Source organism: Styela clava, chromosome 7 (genome assembly GCF_964204865.1).
Source record: "Styela clava chromosome 7, kaStyClav1.hap1.2, whole genome shotgun sequence".
In the NCBI taxonomy this organism is placed as follows: Eukaryota; Metazoa; Chordata; class Ascidiacea; order Stolidobranchia; family Styelidae; genus Styela; species Styela clava.
Window position 1 is genome coordinate 11,979,521 of NC_135256.1, and position 18,461 is coordinate 11,997,981.

Sequence of the window (18,461 nt, forward strand, 5' to 3'; positions counted from 1 at the left end):
TTAACCGTTACCTTGATGGTATTCAATAACACCGGGAAATGAGGGGAAGTTTACGCCGTTAACCTATAAATCGAATACCATGAAATACTGGGTTAACTGTGAATGCACGGATACACAAAAAAGAATTCAATTTTATTTCTTGCTGTTACTGTACAACAATATATTTTTGAACGCTGAATGACTTGCACCATGTTCTGGCTAGTAATATTCGATGTGTGTCAGTAGTCAATAGTTGTATTTAAACTCTAAGAATGTTTTTTTGTAAACGTTTCACTTAATTATGAACTAACTGGACTTCAGTCCTTAGTCGTTTTTGTATGTTGTTGTTGTTAGAATTCTTTTACTCATTACAAAAGTTTTTGTGGGTTCCATGAAATTCATTTTTTTTTGTGTGATAGCATTATGAAGTTAAAAATTGCTCACCTTGATTTCGCGTTCGCGATCTTTGCGATTTGGTTGTCAGTCGAAGTCGAAAAGACTGTGGTATCGTTTCGATGCTGTGCAAGATTATATACCCGTACTACTTTGTCTTGGCTTTCGTGTTCATATGTTCGTGAAAAAAAAATGGAAAAGTTATGGTTCAGCGCAAAACTTATCATTTGTAATTAGAAAAATAAAATGACGGTGTCGGAAGTTTTTCAGCGGAGGAATTCGAGCAATTTAGTACAATTTCTGCGACCACAGTTCATTGTAACATTAAACAATGTCCACGTGATGATTTTTATCACTATAGTATGCTCCTGTGAAAGCGATTAATGATCTATTCTATAGTATAGGAAATAAAATGTTTATAGAAATTGAGATCGACAAATGGATGTTTCCCCGAGCACCAATTTCCCTGTTTATTTCCGTAATCATGACCAATCAGTAATAAGCCAACAATTTCGTAATTGAAATTTGTGCAGCCGTCATATGTAGTGAAAATTTTGCTATAGTAAAGTATAGGGAGAATGGGGCCAAGGGTCAGGGAAACATCCATAGCATCTGGTTGTGGGAGCAATGACTTCGTAGTAAGCCCGTCGAGCTCATTATATTGATGATCGTTATCGTTCAAGCTAACTCTCTCTAGGGTTTATTATTTCGATTCTGTAAAATAGTAGCTCTATTCGAATCAATCGTTTCTTATCAGGAGCTTCGTTCCAAGCAAAGCTGTGAAAACTACGTATCACAGATTCTTTTCATTTTATTTTGTCTGCAGCATATTTTACTGATTATCCACATCTCGAATTACAAATAGCGCTTATCTGCATTTGTAAAAACGTTCTGCTTGAATGGCACTTTACCAAGAATATTTCTACCATTATCAAGAACTTAGCGCTTACTTTGTTGTTATCATTACGCGGATGACTTCTTATATATGGAAGCATTATTCATACTTTGCTAATCAGAAAGCTATGAACTTTATAGTTTTAAATCTTCCGAGGAATGGAATATTATTTCAAAATTTCGATATTTTACTCTACGATTTAGTGAAATACAATTTTCTGAATAGGTTCTTTTCATTGATTCAAACATTTTGTCGTATACTTGAATGGATGCCATATGGAATTAGTCTAAAAATTTCGACCTGCTCGTCTTTTGCTGAATATCGTAAAGGGCCATTAGAAAGCTATTGGATTAAACGAATCAAACTCGATGTGAGTGAAAATTAAGTAAAGTATGATTTACTGGTGAATGAGATAAAACAGGTGAATGAGATAAAACAGGTGAATGAGATAAAACAATGGCACAATGACAGAGAATGAAATGTATTAGTAGTGTAAATTTGAAAGCAGGGTACTGCAAAGCATACGATTGAGAATATCATATACATGAGAATATAAGTCCTGTATAATATGGGATGCCCTGTTTTCCCTATACTGTAGTTATGCGACTAATAGGTAGTTGATTTTGGAATTCTATGGATTGTCTTCTTACAACAGGTGTTCTAAAACGGATGTTAACAAAAAATTCACATTTTTCGTTTTCTTTAGGAACACAACGAAATTATTTTGAGACGTCTATAATTCTACACTGAAATTCTATTTTCTAATGCCTTTTTTGATTCATTATGGTAATATATGGAGGTGAAAAAAATTGATGATTTTATATGTAAATATCGCAGAGAAAGATTCTGTGTTATGGAATCGACACTACCTGCGAACTTTGTAGCGAGTAGTCACTGCACGATGAAAGAAGTAACATGCTCGCCATCACACGCGAACGCATTTCATGACGTATTGCGCTCCCCGTTTTACCAGAAATAACGTGACCGAAAAAAAGCAAATGGAAAAACGGGAATACGGATTTTTTTATGCACCTGCGTCAAGATTACGTTTCGTCACGGCTTTGTCTTCCGTTATAGTCGCTTGTGCGAACAATAAATTATGTCGACTGTTGCAGACCGTGTCTACCTCACTCGTGAAATTGCTGTTGTATGCGGAAAACACTCTAAGCTAAGGGGTAGGCAGGTAGTCCTATGAAAAAGGGTGATTAATTTTAGACGAATACTGGGAGTTACAACACACGAGGTAAAAGAGTTAAAAATATGTTAAGCACGACTGGTGCTAAATTATCAATATTAGTTAGATTAATGTTATAATACAATTAGGAAACTGTCAAATCATCTGGAATAAAATGAATATTAGGTATTTAATTGGCAAGGTAAATCAAAATTTAGTTTGGGGGCCAATAAAGTTTTTGGATAGCCCAGTTTTTACTTCAAAATCAGGTTGAAGGTAATTAGGCCATTTACAGCTGAATAATTTCGGGATTGACGGGAATTTAATCCTATCCCGAACTTTATTGACCTAGCGACGCCATAAGTGACTAATACATATAATGTTCATGACGATTGTATCCGTCAACAAAACTGTAGATTGAAATTAGTTAATAGAGTTGCGGAAATATCTTCGACTCATATTTGTTATTTTTATACGGATATAAAAAAAATGTACGTTCATTGTAAAAGTTTTTTCACTGTCGAAACATAGCAGTTACAATATATACGTATAGATGAAACAGCTTAAAAGTTTTATTTGTTACAGCTGATGATCGTGATTTACTAAATTAATTCTTCTTCTGTTATAGTGTTTTAGTTACTTCGTACGTCTTATATAACATTAGATTAAAATATAACCGGACGAAAGGAAAATAAATCGAGACTAGCAAGGATTGGTTTTCATCGATAATGGCGGCCCGAACTCGACTGAAAGAATTATTATGCTTCGTACTTGTCCTTTGTTTCACATCTTTTGATAACGGTAAGTCCATTTCATCTTTATGAAAAAATTGCAAGTTTTACAAGTTCTGGAAGTATATTTAAATTAGGTGAAGAATTGCGCTTGTTTGGCGAAAGTTCATCGTTATATCGAATTTAGGTATCAAATATTATGACATCTAAGACAATTTTCGAAATGTTTCAACGTATCTCCTATTCCACTTCTGGTTTTGAAAGTCAAAATAGGCTATGCTTTAAGTATTCTGGCATACTAGAAAATTTTTGATGAAAAAACGTGTTTTATACTTTATTGGTGTACTTTGAGATTATCTAGTAAAGTGTAGTAATTTTAACAAACGCATTTCATCGTTTCTACAAGTTATTTATTTCGTTTACAATAAATTCACGGACACTCTTGCTAAAGTACTCTTTAGAAGTATGACCATGTATCATTCACTATTTTTGTTGAATTTTGTGAATTAACCGAAATTCTTTATTTTGTTGAAATATCATCCGTATTCATGTGAACAGAGTATCATGGGAATATTTTGATTCATTGATGGTACGTGAATTGAGCCATGAGAAATGTGCTTCCGATCTTGCTTACAAGAAACGTTCCAAAATATTTCTTTACGAAAACCAATATGTTATCAAATGTTTACGTAACCGTCATGGTTGTTTCTATTTCCCTTTTCCGTTAGTGAATTTAAAGTTATTTACTGTATTTCGCAATACTGAAACCTACGTACTGGAAATTTCGATTTCAAAAATGAATAAATGTATTTCGAAACCTAATTTGCATAAATGCGTAACACTTTCTCCGACTCCTTATGTATCATGCTCAAATAATTCGGAAATTTTTCTGTAGTTTCCATAAGTATGAACAGAATAAATCCTTGTACGTCTTAGTGGTTGATATTGTCACGCCCTTTATTATTTAGAATTGTAATAAGTGTTTTTTGCTTATATACAAGCAGTGAGCCATAAAACATTTAAATTTGATAATTTGGTATAATGTTTCCATTGAATATCCAGATGTATGGAAGTTATAGATCAATTCTATTATTTCATTCACTTTGAACGTTTTTTTTCTAGCGGAGGTTTTTTTTCTGCGTACATGTTATCATGTTAATTAACTCGTCATAATGATATAAAAAGAAATTTCCCCAATTCCGATTTGAACAAATAATACTGAAAGTATTTTGTGTACGCTGTGATTAGTATACACGTCATTTGGGTTGGGCTCATGACGACTGAATTTGAAGATAGATGGGGTGATTTATCGCACAAAAAGATTCCCTGACTTGTGGTGTGTTCTCCGTCTTAATGTCAACGTGACATTTTGAAATTTTTTATTTTTTCTGTTTCAAGGATCAAGCAACTCAAGCATGCATTGCGATATTTTATTTTGGAGATATTTACCTGTTTCCTAGATTTTTTTCCAGTACATAGTAATAAATTGTCGATATTCCCGTAGTATGTGAACCAAGATGGCGGAAACAGGAACGTGGTATGTGTACCAAGTTAGGGTTAGGCTATAATTTCAGGTACAAATACTACGTTCCCGAACTCGTAAAAAAAACTAAAATAGGGAAATTGGAATAAAATTATGGCCTAATCCTGACCTGGTACACATACTATGTTCCGGTGTCCGCCATCTTGATTCACATACTACGGAAGCGCCAAATTGTCCAGTGAATAGTAGAATCTATAGTAGAGTAGGGTAAAACACACAAATATAATATAAATATTCCTATTCCTGTCCAAATATAACTATTCCTGTATAAACTAACGAAATTGCTTCGATGTGTAAGTTTACTCAAACTTAAAAATTGTATCCCGAACTCTCCCGAAATAGTCTTCAATATAAAACAATTTAATAAAAATGTCCAACGCACATCAGGTGGCCTTACAAGGTTCATCGCATCTGCCTTTCCGCCCTATTGCTAGTCTAAATAAGGTGCAATTTCACTGCTGCTTCAAATCGCAAAATTACACCCTAGTAATCTGCAGGGGCTTTATGAAAATCTTGGCGTAACCAAAATCGCCTTTGTAAGATACTTTTTGTATTAAAAATGAAGGTATATCAAGCGCAGGATTTTATCCATGCAAAAACGTACGAGGCCATAAACATAGTCCTTGGCACACCACAATCCACCACAAGTCATGACAAGGAAAAAACTACCAAAACCTCAAATCAAATGAATCATTTTTTGAATTTATATCAGTAATCGAGAAGGCTCTATTTCGGCTTTGTTTCAGATATTTATCAGTATATATTGATGCTTGGCGATTCAAATTTTGCATTGATGAATTTTATACATTTATTTGTAACAGTGTTAATACTGTTTGAAATCACTCAGTGATTTTTCTAAACACTTTTGTCCAATGCAACTTGAAAATTGGTCTAGAGTAGATCATATATAAAAGCAAATTGAGTCGTTAATTTTGGAATCATTATTTTTTATTATTTTTTCATTCAAATCGTAAAAAAGGGTTCAAATTTCATGGCATTTCTATCGCATTTCAGGTACGAAACTCTACATACTGGTCGATTTTGTAAATTTGCCAATAAATAGGAAATCTGATAATACGTTTCAAATTTATGTATTCGATTTAAAAACACTTGAATTCATCAAGGAATTGGTTGAATATTGGATCATAGTGAAAAATCAAACATCTGTTTTTACGATGATAGTATGTATGAATAATATCTCTCTATCCGTTTATTTTTTGTAAAATATTTACGAGTTGAGTTGAAGGATCAGATAAAGATTTTTCAAATTGATTAATTTGCAACTTTGATATTGCCCGGTTTACTAGTAACACAAATTTCATCATAAAACTCAATGTCCCGTTGCCCGTGGTATTAATAAAAAAAGGATTCAAAGGTCAGTGCGTGACTTGCTGCGCCGTAAATTTTGTCATGCGATACGGTCAGTAAGAATCGAGCCTAAATTTAGCACCAAATTCGCGTTTTTTGACATCAGACCCCTCGTGATTTTGCGTAAAATGGATAAATAGAGACCATATAACGGACGAGCGTGTTGTGTTGTTTTCGGGGTGACTTTCCGCTCCCTTGAGTCTTATAATTTTCTTCTCCGTTCGACGGTGATTAAACACGCAATGGCTAAATTTAAAAATGCCACAGATATCACCAATTTCTACTAAAATCGTTTTCGTAGATTTTTATAGGTCACAAATATACCATACGGTTTTAATACTAATATTATGTGGTGTTATATCGTCTAATTTATTAAGCGCTATCATTGATTATTTTCCCAATGAAAGCTCTACATGATGGTTTAAATATTCTACTACCTTCTCGGTTTATAAATGATAAACTGGTTAGTACATAATTGCTCTCGAAATTTAAAAAAAAATCTATGAAACTTACTGAAATAATTCTGAGATAGTAAATTGTAACTCATGCGTAATTAATTCACTGATGCGTTTCTCAACATCATGGAAAACCGCATTTCGCACATACGCGATCACGTAGATTACACATTTTCGAACCCTTTTCCTGTTCTTGTTTCAAATTTGATAATATGTTTTGTCACTGAAACACGATTGTGATCACGAATTAGTATTTGCGGTATATATATCCAAAGATTATAAAAAAAATTCAAGGTTGCCAAAATGTCTGAAATATATTGATATACTTTATACGCGTTTCGAATATCGATGATTTGAGATTTCTCCGATTGAATTTTCGAACAAAAGTCTGAAATTGACCCAAACTATTCGAATATATAAGGAATATAATTAAATATATTTTTGAAACTAAGACGAGAACTTGGTTTTATTGGAAGTGATTATGTAACAGCTAAGCCTCGCAGTCAGTTAATGATTTCAATGTTGCATTTTAGTTTTATTCCACTTTCGAATATACGACTTTTTGAATAAACGTTATAGAGACTTTATGATATTTCAATCTGTTTTAAACAACAATTGCTGCTGCATTTATATTTCGCAATTTTTTCCAATTGAAGCGTTACACTAAATTGAAAAATAAGAAATAGCAGCATGTCAATTCAAACGCAACGAGCCGTGAGTCGGTGGTAAAACAGAAAGACGTCCTCCATTGGGATACTTGTTAGTACTTTATATTTTAACCGGATTTCGAATTTGTCCAAATATGACTACGTATACTCAAACACCAATAACATTTGTCATAACATCATATCATTTTGACTCGTTATGACGTAATGAAGCAAAAAATAAACCGAATTATTTTCAAGAATGCTCTACTAGGCCAACATCATATCATTTTGACTCGTTATGACGTAATGAAGCAAAAAATAAACCGAATTATTTTCAAGAATGCTCTACTAGGCCATATAGCGTTTTCTTATTTTGGTATCAGATATTCGGAATTTTATTTGTATAAATTTCTAATAAAACTTAAATTAAAACATCGTTGACCCCAAAAAAACGTTTGTACCAAATATGCCAAGAAAAGGGCACAAATCCAAACCCGTCACGCCCATTCTTTGTATCTAAAGTCCAAGTTTTTTTTAAACCCCACTCAGAATATGTGCCGCCCTACAGTCGTTTAAACACCATGAAAAACAACAGTGACTGTATGTATATAAGTATGGCAATGTTGTTCATTCAACTGTATCAATTTCGAATAAATGAAAAACCCCGATCAAATATAGAAATACAGTCATATTTTGTGAATTGTCGAATGTGGTGTCAACGCCTGTTTGTTTGCGCTGCATTCATATGTTTAGGATTGGGTTGTATATAGAAATTATAACCAAACAATACAACCTTTTTCCTTCTAAAAGTTGAGTTATATGTAGTTTTCCGCCATTGGCGGGTCCACTATTTTATAACTTGTTAAATAAATGCGACGATGTGTTGATAATGAATACCTATAGTGAAGGATGTTTCACTGTTAATCATAACCTGTAAGTTGATTCATACATTGGGTATGTTAAGTTGGGCCAATTTAAAGGCTTTGGGTTTCCCCATAAGCGCATGGATTTCTCAGGGATAAACTTCAGAAGATCGGTGCGTTTGATGATAAACTTTATTGCATAACGTAGTTTCTCAACCTGAACTTTATTTTACGTGACACTGCTGGCCGTAACATTATTAGGTTCACATGAATATCCTAGTCCTGAAATACGAACGCCGATCAGAAGTCATTTATTTGAAGACTCATAATGTTACCATGAGTTTTATTTCACTCCGTTTAGATATGTTATACTGCTGTACAAAAGTGCTAAACTGGACGATGGCGTAAATAGAAAATTGTTAGTTATTTCAAAACAAAGTACAAGTTAACCAGCAACCTTGCCGCTAACGTTTTGTAATGTTTGCAAATATTTTTTAAAATTTACATGGTATGTATATACTGTATTTGGTGAAAAATCTGTTTGTTTCAACCGAAGAGTATTGTTCTATAAGAGTATGTTTTTTATATGTGAAACTCGATTAAAAATAAATTCAACATATCCCATGTTATTTTCCTATTATATACTTTTCTGCCCGCATTTATTTACGTGACACCAATTTAATGGATGTTCAATAGTTTTCTCGTTCATACTATAAGTCATATGATCGGCTGCGACCACGCTCCATGGAGATGTTTTTACTATTTCAGGTTCGTGAATTCACTTGATAATTTTGGTATCCACATTGGGTTTACATTCCCCAAAGCTAATATATATTTGAAAATACAATCTCAAAAAATCACGTCGTACAGAAGGTTGTCATTCCAAGAATTTCAGGATCCTATTATTCCACAGTTTTGTTGTTTATTTTTGGGCGTGTCACAAGTATCGCACGTAAGTCAACTGTTAATCTTTATGGGTCAATGCATTTCATAACATATAAAAAAAAATATATAATTTACCAAAAATTATATATAACAAAAAACAGAATACTAGTATTCCATTGTATGCGACCAAATATAGACAATAATACAAATTCGTTTTCAAACGGAACCATTGATTTGGGTTGAATAGACCAAATCAGAGTTGCGTGTGGACCGTCATTCCGGGCTATAAATAAACGAAAAAGATCATATTTTTTTAGAACAAAGTAATTCAATAGGTTTTTTACACATTCACAAATTGTCATCGAACTTGTTATGACAACGCTTCCAAACAACTTATGAAACGCTAAACTTCTAATAAAACTCAGCAACATTATTTTACATTCAGAAAAACTGATTTAGTTTACTGAAAAGACACAAATCGAATCTGATGTATTCCAATTTGCACTAAAAGGCGCACCGCCGCTTGTTGTAATGTATGTATGATTACATACATTATTACAATCGATTACATAATTATATTAAGCGAGGAAAAAACTTTAATTGTTAGTACAATTTTTTCATTATCCAATATATATTATTACCAGTTGAAAATATTAAAATTGACATGTTTTGAAATTCCTAATTATTCATCCCGTTTTGTGTATATTTTCCACAATAAAATGTATCATTAGATGAAATAATGAATCGAAAGCTCAGTAGCAGTTCAGACTTTATTTTCTTCCCAAATGAAACACAGATAGATAAAGGTATAGATTGTACACTTCAGGTAATCACCCATAAAAACCACAACCCATTTTTTCAACTCCTGCCTTCGAATTGAGTTCAACGTGCTTACATTGGAGTATATTTAACATGAATCGTGTGCTCCTGAACTAATGTTCTACCGATTAAAAAGGGCCCATACTGTGCTCACAGAAATCGGAATTATTAGGACTTTTCGGACATTTTTGCATGGTCATCTTCAAATGTCAAAACAATTTACAAAGATTAGGGTTGGCTGAAGTGACTGAATGATTTGACGCTGCAGTAACCCACGCATAGTTATCATAATGAAAAATGATATTATTCAGTTTATTACAGAAAATAATTAATGAATTAAAAAAATTTTCGACCACAATATAAAGCATTCGTCTAATTCCGTGTAACGGATAAGCATGTACCTTAAGTCAATTTAGTTTTTTCGACACCCAGAATTTATTATACCCAAATATTTAAATTTTCATGATTGAATAGTCAAGGATTTTTCATGTCAGTTTTATATATGTAATAAAAACAATAAACCACGAGTAGTGAATATATTCAAGAAATATTAGGACCGCTAGATTTTATTATTTCATCATATTTGAACAGATTTTATCTTTCCAATACTGGCAATATGGCAGCATTATGATTTCTTTGCTCTTAAGGTTTAGTACAGTTAAATTTATTAAATATAATCGATATAAACTTCAAGTTCAATTACTGAAAAATTGAGTAGGATTTTTTCAATGATAAACTTGTTAAACGTTTAATTTAGAATAACGTGTCTTTGACTAAATTTTGTTTTTTATTATGTATAAATTTTCCATAAAACACGAATTAAATTTACCGTATTTGTGATTTCTGTAACAACAGCACTAACAAGCACGTATTTAAGCATCATTTTGAGCATACACAATTCAACACAATTTTGGAGGATTATGTTAAATTGTATACCCTTTTTTTAGCCCCAGGTAAATATATAATTATGACGGATGTATAAGGAGTGGTGGCTTTCACGTCATGTTTTTCCAGCCGTGAAAGTGACGTAGGATTTAGTAAACGTTCGTTCGTTCAAATATCGTGATAAATATCCCGGAAACACACGAGAATTGACGGTGGCAATTTGATATTTAAAGTACGTGTGTGGCTTGTGTAAATAGGTATATTCTCACACCCACATTTGGGGAAAGGGGAACGTATTAGACCAGCGTCTGTGAAAAACTAATCTAGATGTTGTTGATGGATGCGAGGATGAAATATATTTACATTTACTTGAAATTCTGAAAAGTATTCTGTAAATTGTTTAAATATTCGAGCAGAGTTGATTCATGGTGATTCTCAAGTTTCATTATCAGTTACTTGACGACTGTTAATATATGATTAAATCCAACTCATCATTGTCTATTGCTCCAGACATGACATCACAAGGGCATACAATGATTACAGTAAATCACAAAACATACATACGTGAGAGGTTTTGACAGTTACATGTTTCAGTCTGGTTATTTTAATTGAATGAAATGTGAATTAAAAATATACTTCTCGACAATCGAAGAAAAACAATATACTGTTTTTAGAGTATTGCTTATTCAAAAAACACGCAGTAACAGGCTATTATTAACATTCTGATATTGGACACGCAGTCCTTAGCATCAAAAAGTAGGCCATAGCCGCCCAAACTATAAGTCGACTGACAGAAAAGATTTTGAATTTATTCATGAGAGAGCACTTGGGTAGAAATTTGAACTAAATGGTAATTTTATTTCGATGTTAAATTAACCCAATTAATAAAATGTTGTTGATCAGTTTTGACAGCACTGAACAATTTCTTCCTCAAAATAGTTACTGCTTGATCAGTATGTCGTTGTTTGCATTCTAAAACGGATCATTTTATTTTAAATTCATTCCCAAATGCACCGAAGATTACTGTGTCAGTGACGATTTAAAAAATTGATGCGAAAAATTTATCGGTTCCTACCCACAGATGGAAAGATTTTCAAGTCTCGAATATTCTAACCCCGATACTATAACATTGCGATTTGCAGAAAATTGTATACTAAACGTCACAGCCTTTTGAGCATGTTTGCCTAAGCGTACATTATTGTGTGGTGAAATTTCATGGTGAATTGCATCAGGGCATTGTTAGAACCTCTCTCATATTTCAATATAGCGTTCGTGATGACACCGCACAATAACAAATTTCATTGATATCTGTAATTACGGTATACTGAGATTCACGAAAAGAAGCGAAATCAAATATAGATACTTCGATAACTACTGTCACACAAATGACAAATCAGTCCATGGGTCCACTTCGTGCCCAATAAAAAACGTACGCCCAACACAACATTCACAACAATTTCAAATTGGGGTAAACTCGATTTTGCTTAGCGAACTGGCGATCTGAAACGTTTCTCTGCGCGGGTAGGAATATATGCTATTCAGCAAGTTCAAGGAATGATACCGCATTGTTGGTGTTGCAAGGTATGATTTTACAAGATGGTGCATTCTCCGTAGTACGTTAAGAACTTCTAGCTATATGTTATTTGTTTGGAAATCTTATTCGAATTCATCTCTTAATTCATTACACAGTACAAGATTACTTGATTTCGAATTTGAGAACGAAGTTGCCTTTATTATTTGGGCATAAAATCAAGGACACTTGTTTTATCAGGCGACCAATGTTCAAATATAAGGGCATTTGGGTTTAAGTCCATATAAAAATATCACTGTGTATGATATAAAGATGTTCCAATGAATTGAACAGCAAAATTTGGGCGAAATAACGGGCCCCATAGGAGTAATTTGAAAAAAAAAAATGATAATACTCCTCTAGCGTCTTCAACAGCTTTCGAGTAATGAAAATTTAAAACAATCAGCTTTATTTGCTGATAACGGCGGTTTTCTCACAACAACAACAACCCCGACAATAATTTTGCTCAACAATCCAAAACTCCCTATTTAAAAATGAGGGACGGCTGTTCTCTAAGACCAAGTCCGATGGACTGAGTAGTTTGGTAATTATCGATATTTATATACCAGTTTGAGGAGTTTCAGAGACTCTGCAAATTTTAGAGGAAAATGACTCCATTTCATATGCTTATTCAACCATTCTCTGCAAAATTTACCTATACCTGAAAATAGAATGGGTCGGGGATGACAATTGGGACAGTTATTTATGAGGCACAGAGCTTAGATTACTGATTTTCAGCCAGTGAGCCATCGTTATATCGTTAATTTTGATTGTATCACCAATGCATGATGCTGTTTTCTGCTATTGAGTGGTAATTTTCATTTTAAATATTAAAGTTGAAGTGTTCGTTTTTGCAGAAAAATTTTATTTTGTCCTAGACTTTTTCCTTAGCAATGAAAAGTTAATGGGCCACAAGAATTTTTGGGCAACAATAATGGCCCACGAATGAAAAGAGGTTGAGAATCACTGGCTTATATGAAGCACGTATTATCCGTAAATTATCAAGGTTTTGACTTGATGTGATTAAACGTTCACTTAAAATAAATATGCTTTATTTCAGTTATTGGACAGAGTGGTGATGGAGAAACAGTGGCGGTATTTTTATCTGTAACTTTAACGGGAGAGACGTTCAACGAAAGATTAAATATCAAAACATCGACAGAATATATCTCATTAAAAGATTCCTTGGAAGATGCTGTATGCTACTGTTTTATTTGGGCTATTATACAAGATTCAATCATTGCTAAACTTTTGTCTATAAGATGGAATAATAATGAACATTTTTTCGTTTTCAATATTTTATATTTAACTCAACTAGAACTTATTGAAATATATGCATTTAAATTCCTTTCACGGATTAAACCTTTTTATTGGAACAATATTAAATTACGGTCTGCAGATGGTGAAATTTTAATTAGGTTATACAAAAAAAACAAGACAAATTTCCTAATTCCTAATTTCAGATTGACGCTGAGACTAAGGCTGAAATGGACAGCAGAGGGTATTCTTATTCGAGCATCAAAAGCAATGTTCGTAATTTAAAATCTGGCAGCGTCATTGCAGAATTTGAAGTAACAGTCGAAGGCACAACAGCCAGTTCACAACAAGTTGTAACTGCTACAAAAGCTACAAGTTCAGACTCAACTATTGGAAGTTTTGCAGTGAATCAAATTCAAGGTATGTATTCGACCGCAAGTCGCTTCCAAATATTACCTTGCCAAGTTTACGGTGACATTATCATAAACTTTAACGCTTCTTTCTCGCAGTACCAAGTTTTATTTTTGTCAATAGCCTCATTTATTTTTAGATGTTGATGAATGCGAAAATACTGCAAGCAATAACTGTGATGCGAATGCTTCTTGTCAAAATATAGAGGGATCCTTCACATGTGCATGTAAAACGGGATACACTGGAAGTGGCGTTACCTGCGCTGGTACGAGAAGTCTTAATTAAAATTTGATCATTGTTATTCAAAAAAATTTATGAAAATATGTATAAAATTGACAAAGAAAAATAATTTGAGTGGGTAATTATAACGAAAAATCTACCCTTAATCAGATTTTATCCGAGCTTTTGCAGTACACATGTAAATATTTGCATATATATACGATTTACATCACATTTTTAAAAAACGAAGCTGAAGGATTACTTTTCGCCAGAATTTCCACAAAATATGAATAAAACTCTATTGATAGAAGGCAATTAATTGTAAATTTTTTAGAAAAAACTTGTTAAAACACAACGACCAAAATACTTATATCCGACAGAAATTTAACCGTTGCTTTTCAACGTAGTATCTGGAACCTTCCCTGGGTGATGACTGAATTGCTATTTTTATAACTTAGAGAACAAACTCGGAGTAGAATAGGTACGATAGAATATGGCATAAATCAGAAGTTATCACACTTCCCGGCTATCAGCGTTGCATTGTGAAAAGCCAAACATTATTTACTGCGGAACCCTTCAACTCTTCAAAAGGCACTTCCGCTTGACCACTCAGCGATACGCGATTTTCATCAATATCAATTAGATTGGACAACAGAATTTCATACTGTTTGAATTCTGAAAAATTGCACAAAAATTTAAAATGAATATATATATATATTTAAATTCAGGCAAATGGCACGTGGCACAAAATATATGAGTGCATCACCTGACAATTAATTCGATACACACTGAAATGTCAGTAATAACATGTATGATTTTTTTTACGTTTCAGATATAGATGAATGCTCACTCAACACGCATGATTGCCACAATCAATCATTGTGTTCAAACAATAATGGATCCTTCACCTGCACTTGCTTAAGTGGATATACCGGAGATGGAAAAAATTGTACCGGTACTTGTATTATTCCAATCGTATTGCTAGAGTAAAATTGTGCAATGACCCTCGTGAACCGTACGATAATGTAACGTTCATCAAATTTGGGTATTGTTAAAATAGATGCTGTTAGATTCAAGCAATTTTCACAATGATATATTAGCATCAAATGCCAGTGTTCCTAATTATTTTCATTTATCGATCAACTAGAAAGTGAAAAGTTAATTATATATACCCGTTTATATCAAACACGCCACAAAACAAATAATTGCATTCAATAGTTTACCCAAAAGAATTACCATTTTCTTCATAGACATAGATTTATGTGATGCTTCCAGCCCTTGCCATAGCGACGCAGTTTGTGTAAACGTTGCGGGATCGGGCACATGTGTATGTAACACCGGATTTACAGGAGATGGATCCTCCTGTGTCGGTGAGTGTTTAAATTAAAGGAATATTATGTAATGGGGCCATGTCATCACCGGTCGTTTCGTGATATGTTTATTTGATAAAACATTCTTATCGTTTCTCAATAATTAATATTATTTATGCTATCAATACAAAAACTAACGCCCAGCTAAGATTTTTATACATATATATGATTTGTTTGTTAGAAAATGTTTACTATATTGTTTGTATCCGATCATTTGTTTGGAGAGAGGTCATCCACACATGCCTGTTCCTTTTCATAATTAAGTAATATAAGTACGGTAATGATTCACTTCACTGGCGGCAGTTGTGCCGCAAAGTTATATTTTATCTCAAATATAAATTGTGTACTTATATATTATAATATTTTTGTTTTTGTTATTGTTAGATATTGATGAATGCTCAGATGCATCTAGTTGTGACGAAAAGGCAACATGCGCCAACAACAACGGATCGTTCACCTGCACTTGTCAAGCTGGATACTCTGGAGATGGGTCGTCTTGTGTTGGTATGCTCAATAAAATCAAAGATCAATAATAGTAACAGAAATCCCAGTATTAGGCAACTTATGCCTGCTAAAAATAAACAATATGCTATATCTCATCATTTCCAAATAGTGTGAAGATAATATATACGTCCAGCAATATTGTTTCCTCGTACAGTTGTTGTAAAAATTCAATCCGTACCTAATATACTATTATTTTATACATTTATACTTATTGAATGGTGCATGATGACATCGAGACTTAGGATTCTCACTGTCTAATCTAATACGAACGTACTTACTAATACGGTAGGGTTCCGCCAGCACAGTAAAGGGCATCCGCAAGTTTCCATTCAAGTCTGAGAATTTATATTAATTAATTTCAGATACCAATCAGGTTTGCTACTATTATTACTTTTTGCCAGTATTAGATTCGCTTTCGCGTATAAAATTGAGATATTATTTTTTCTGGGAGAGGAAAGCCTATATGACGGCTTCAATCATATGGCGCACCGTGGCATCTCGCCCGGTTACCGGTCCATTTCAGGTAAAGGATGGGGTAGCCAGTTATTTGTTCCAGATGCACGGACGTGATGGTCAAAGGAGCCGTAGCCGACTAGCGGTGATGAGGAGTCTAGCAATCCACTCGCCCATATTTATCGCCCACGGGATTCGAACCTGCGAACCCCCGCAGGGTTGTCGTAAATGCGACGGCAAGCGTATTCCTAACGCTCAGCTTATAGTTTATATAATTCAGAAAATAAAAGACAATTGAACTATCGCACAGGGGTCACTCGATACTCTGGAATGTTTTATTTGGGATTCCGCTTGACCGGAAAGGTTAAAAACCACTGGCTTATTTTATACACGACTGCATTTCTTGATATGCCTGTATAGGTTTATCGTTCCCCATGAAAAAATGCCGGTAGAATACCTTTAAATTGTACGTTGTTGTAGAATATATATATGCATGTAACTTCAAGTCGCGATTTTCTAAAGACTCCAGGTTGAACTGGAGGCGAGAACTCATGATTTTGTTTTGTAATGGAATAGATCTGTTTACACCAAACTGATACGAACTAAGACTATATCAATACAATATTAGAATATCAGTACACAAAAGCTATTGGAATTTCAAAATTCCTCTTCGTTTTGATGCTTTTCTGATAGTGGTGACTTCGACTGAATTCAATGTCAGTAATATAACAATACACTGTTTACTAGATAGACTACTGTTACATTCCTGAAAAATAAAATGATTGGATGTGGAGGTGGTTTGTTAAGTTGTCATATATATAAAAAATATGCACTATGTTTAGATATGGATGAATGCACAAGTGGATCAAACGATTGTGACAGCAATGCAATATGCACAAATAATCCTGGAGGATTTTCTTGTGCTTGTAAACCGGGATTTACTGGTGGCGGGAAATCGTGTTCAGGTAATTTCTTCGAAACAATTAAAATCGCACACACCAAAAACACGGTCTAACTAAATGACAACAGCATAATTTTATCCATGTATATCAAAATAAGAAATATATATATATATATAAATAGCGGGACAATCTCATGATCATTATGCATTGTAGTGCACGGGGGAGTGTGAAATATATATCACAAATAGCATAAATATCTATAGAATGAATCGAGACTCTGAAAGCACGGACGCTTGTAAAATATCCTACACAATTTGTTTCAAATGTCAGAGCTTCAGCATGGCACCAATGAAGTATATATCGGTGTAGTTATCTATTACACATAAACAATATGTATCTGCTGTCTAAGCTTTCTCCCCACTCGCTCATGGGTTGCCGTTTATCATGACAATGTCTTTCTTGGGCCCCGAACCCACCTCGTTTCTGTCACTATAAATAAATCTCTGTGCCGGCATTATTAAGCCCAGAGCTACTATTGTGTTACCTGTATTATCAGGGTCTTTCATATTACTTATTTTGTATATCACTTTTTGTTATTTGGTTTTGAATTCAGATATCAACGAATGTACCGATGGTAGTAATAACTGCAACACAAATGCTGATTGTTCCAACAAGGATGGTTCATTTACATGTGCTTGCAAATCTGGATTTACTGGAGATGGAATATCTTGTGAAGGTAAGAGTTATAGGTAATCGTCATTTGGTGAAATACTTTAAACATAAACAAATCAACATTCAATTTTTAAAATGATTTCGACATTGATTAACGAACAAAACGCGTCATACTGATTTTTATAATTTCTGTTTCAAACAGATGTTGATGAATGTGCTTCTCCAGAAACTAATAACTGTCATGAAAACGCAATTTGTTCAAACATTCCTGGATCGTTTTCCTGCGCTTGTAAAGCTGGATACACTGGTGATGGAACTACGACATGTACAAGTAATATAAATATATTATTTCTCATTGTGGTAGCTTTTGTCAGAACGGCAAACATTGAAAATGTTGTCTCAAAAATGTCATGTCCCGCTTTGCCGCGTTTGTCCCACGTAAGCCTGATTTGTTCCACACACGTCC

At 33.6% G+C, this 18,461-nt stretch overlaps 1 protein-coding gene across 1 annotated transcript in view; it reads left to right on the plus strand.

The window, feature by feature from the left end:
* The first annotated feature begins 3,073 nt into the window (after nucleotides 1-3,073).
* Nucleotides 3,074-18,461, plus strand: part of LOC120328997 (uncharacterized) — a 54,912-nt gene continuing 39,524 nt past the window's right edge. Inside the window, exons 1-10 of the mRNA XM_039395596.2 lie at nucleotides 3,074-3,242; nucleotides 13,268-13,404; nucleotides 13,671-13,884; nucleotides 14,015-14,140; nucleotides 14,927-15,049; nucleotides 15,345-15,464; nucleotides 15,849-15,968; nucleotides 17,264-17,386; nucleotides 17,937-18,059; nucleotides 18,198-18,326. Of these exons, the coding sequence (XP_039251530.2) occupies nucleotides 3,170-3,242; nucleotides 13,268-13,404; nucleotides 13,671-13,884; nucleotides 14,015-14,140; nucleotides 14,927-15,049; nucleotides 15,345-15,464; nucleotides 15,849-15,968; nucleotides 17,264-17,386; nucleotides 17,937-18,059; nucleotides 18,198-18,326 (1,288 nt within the window). The 5' untranslated portion in view covers nucleotides 3,074-3,169. The remainder of the gene's footprint in view (nucleotides 3,243-13,267; nucleotides 13,405-13,670; nucleotides 13,885-14,014; nucleotides 14,141-14,926; nucleotides 15,050-15,344; nucleotides 15,465-15,848; nucleotides 15,969-17,263; nucleotides 17,387-17,936; nucleotides 18,060-18,197; nucleotides 18,327-18,461) is intronic.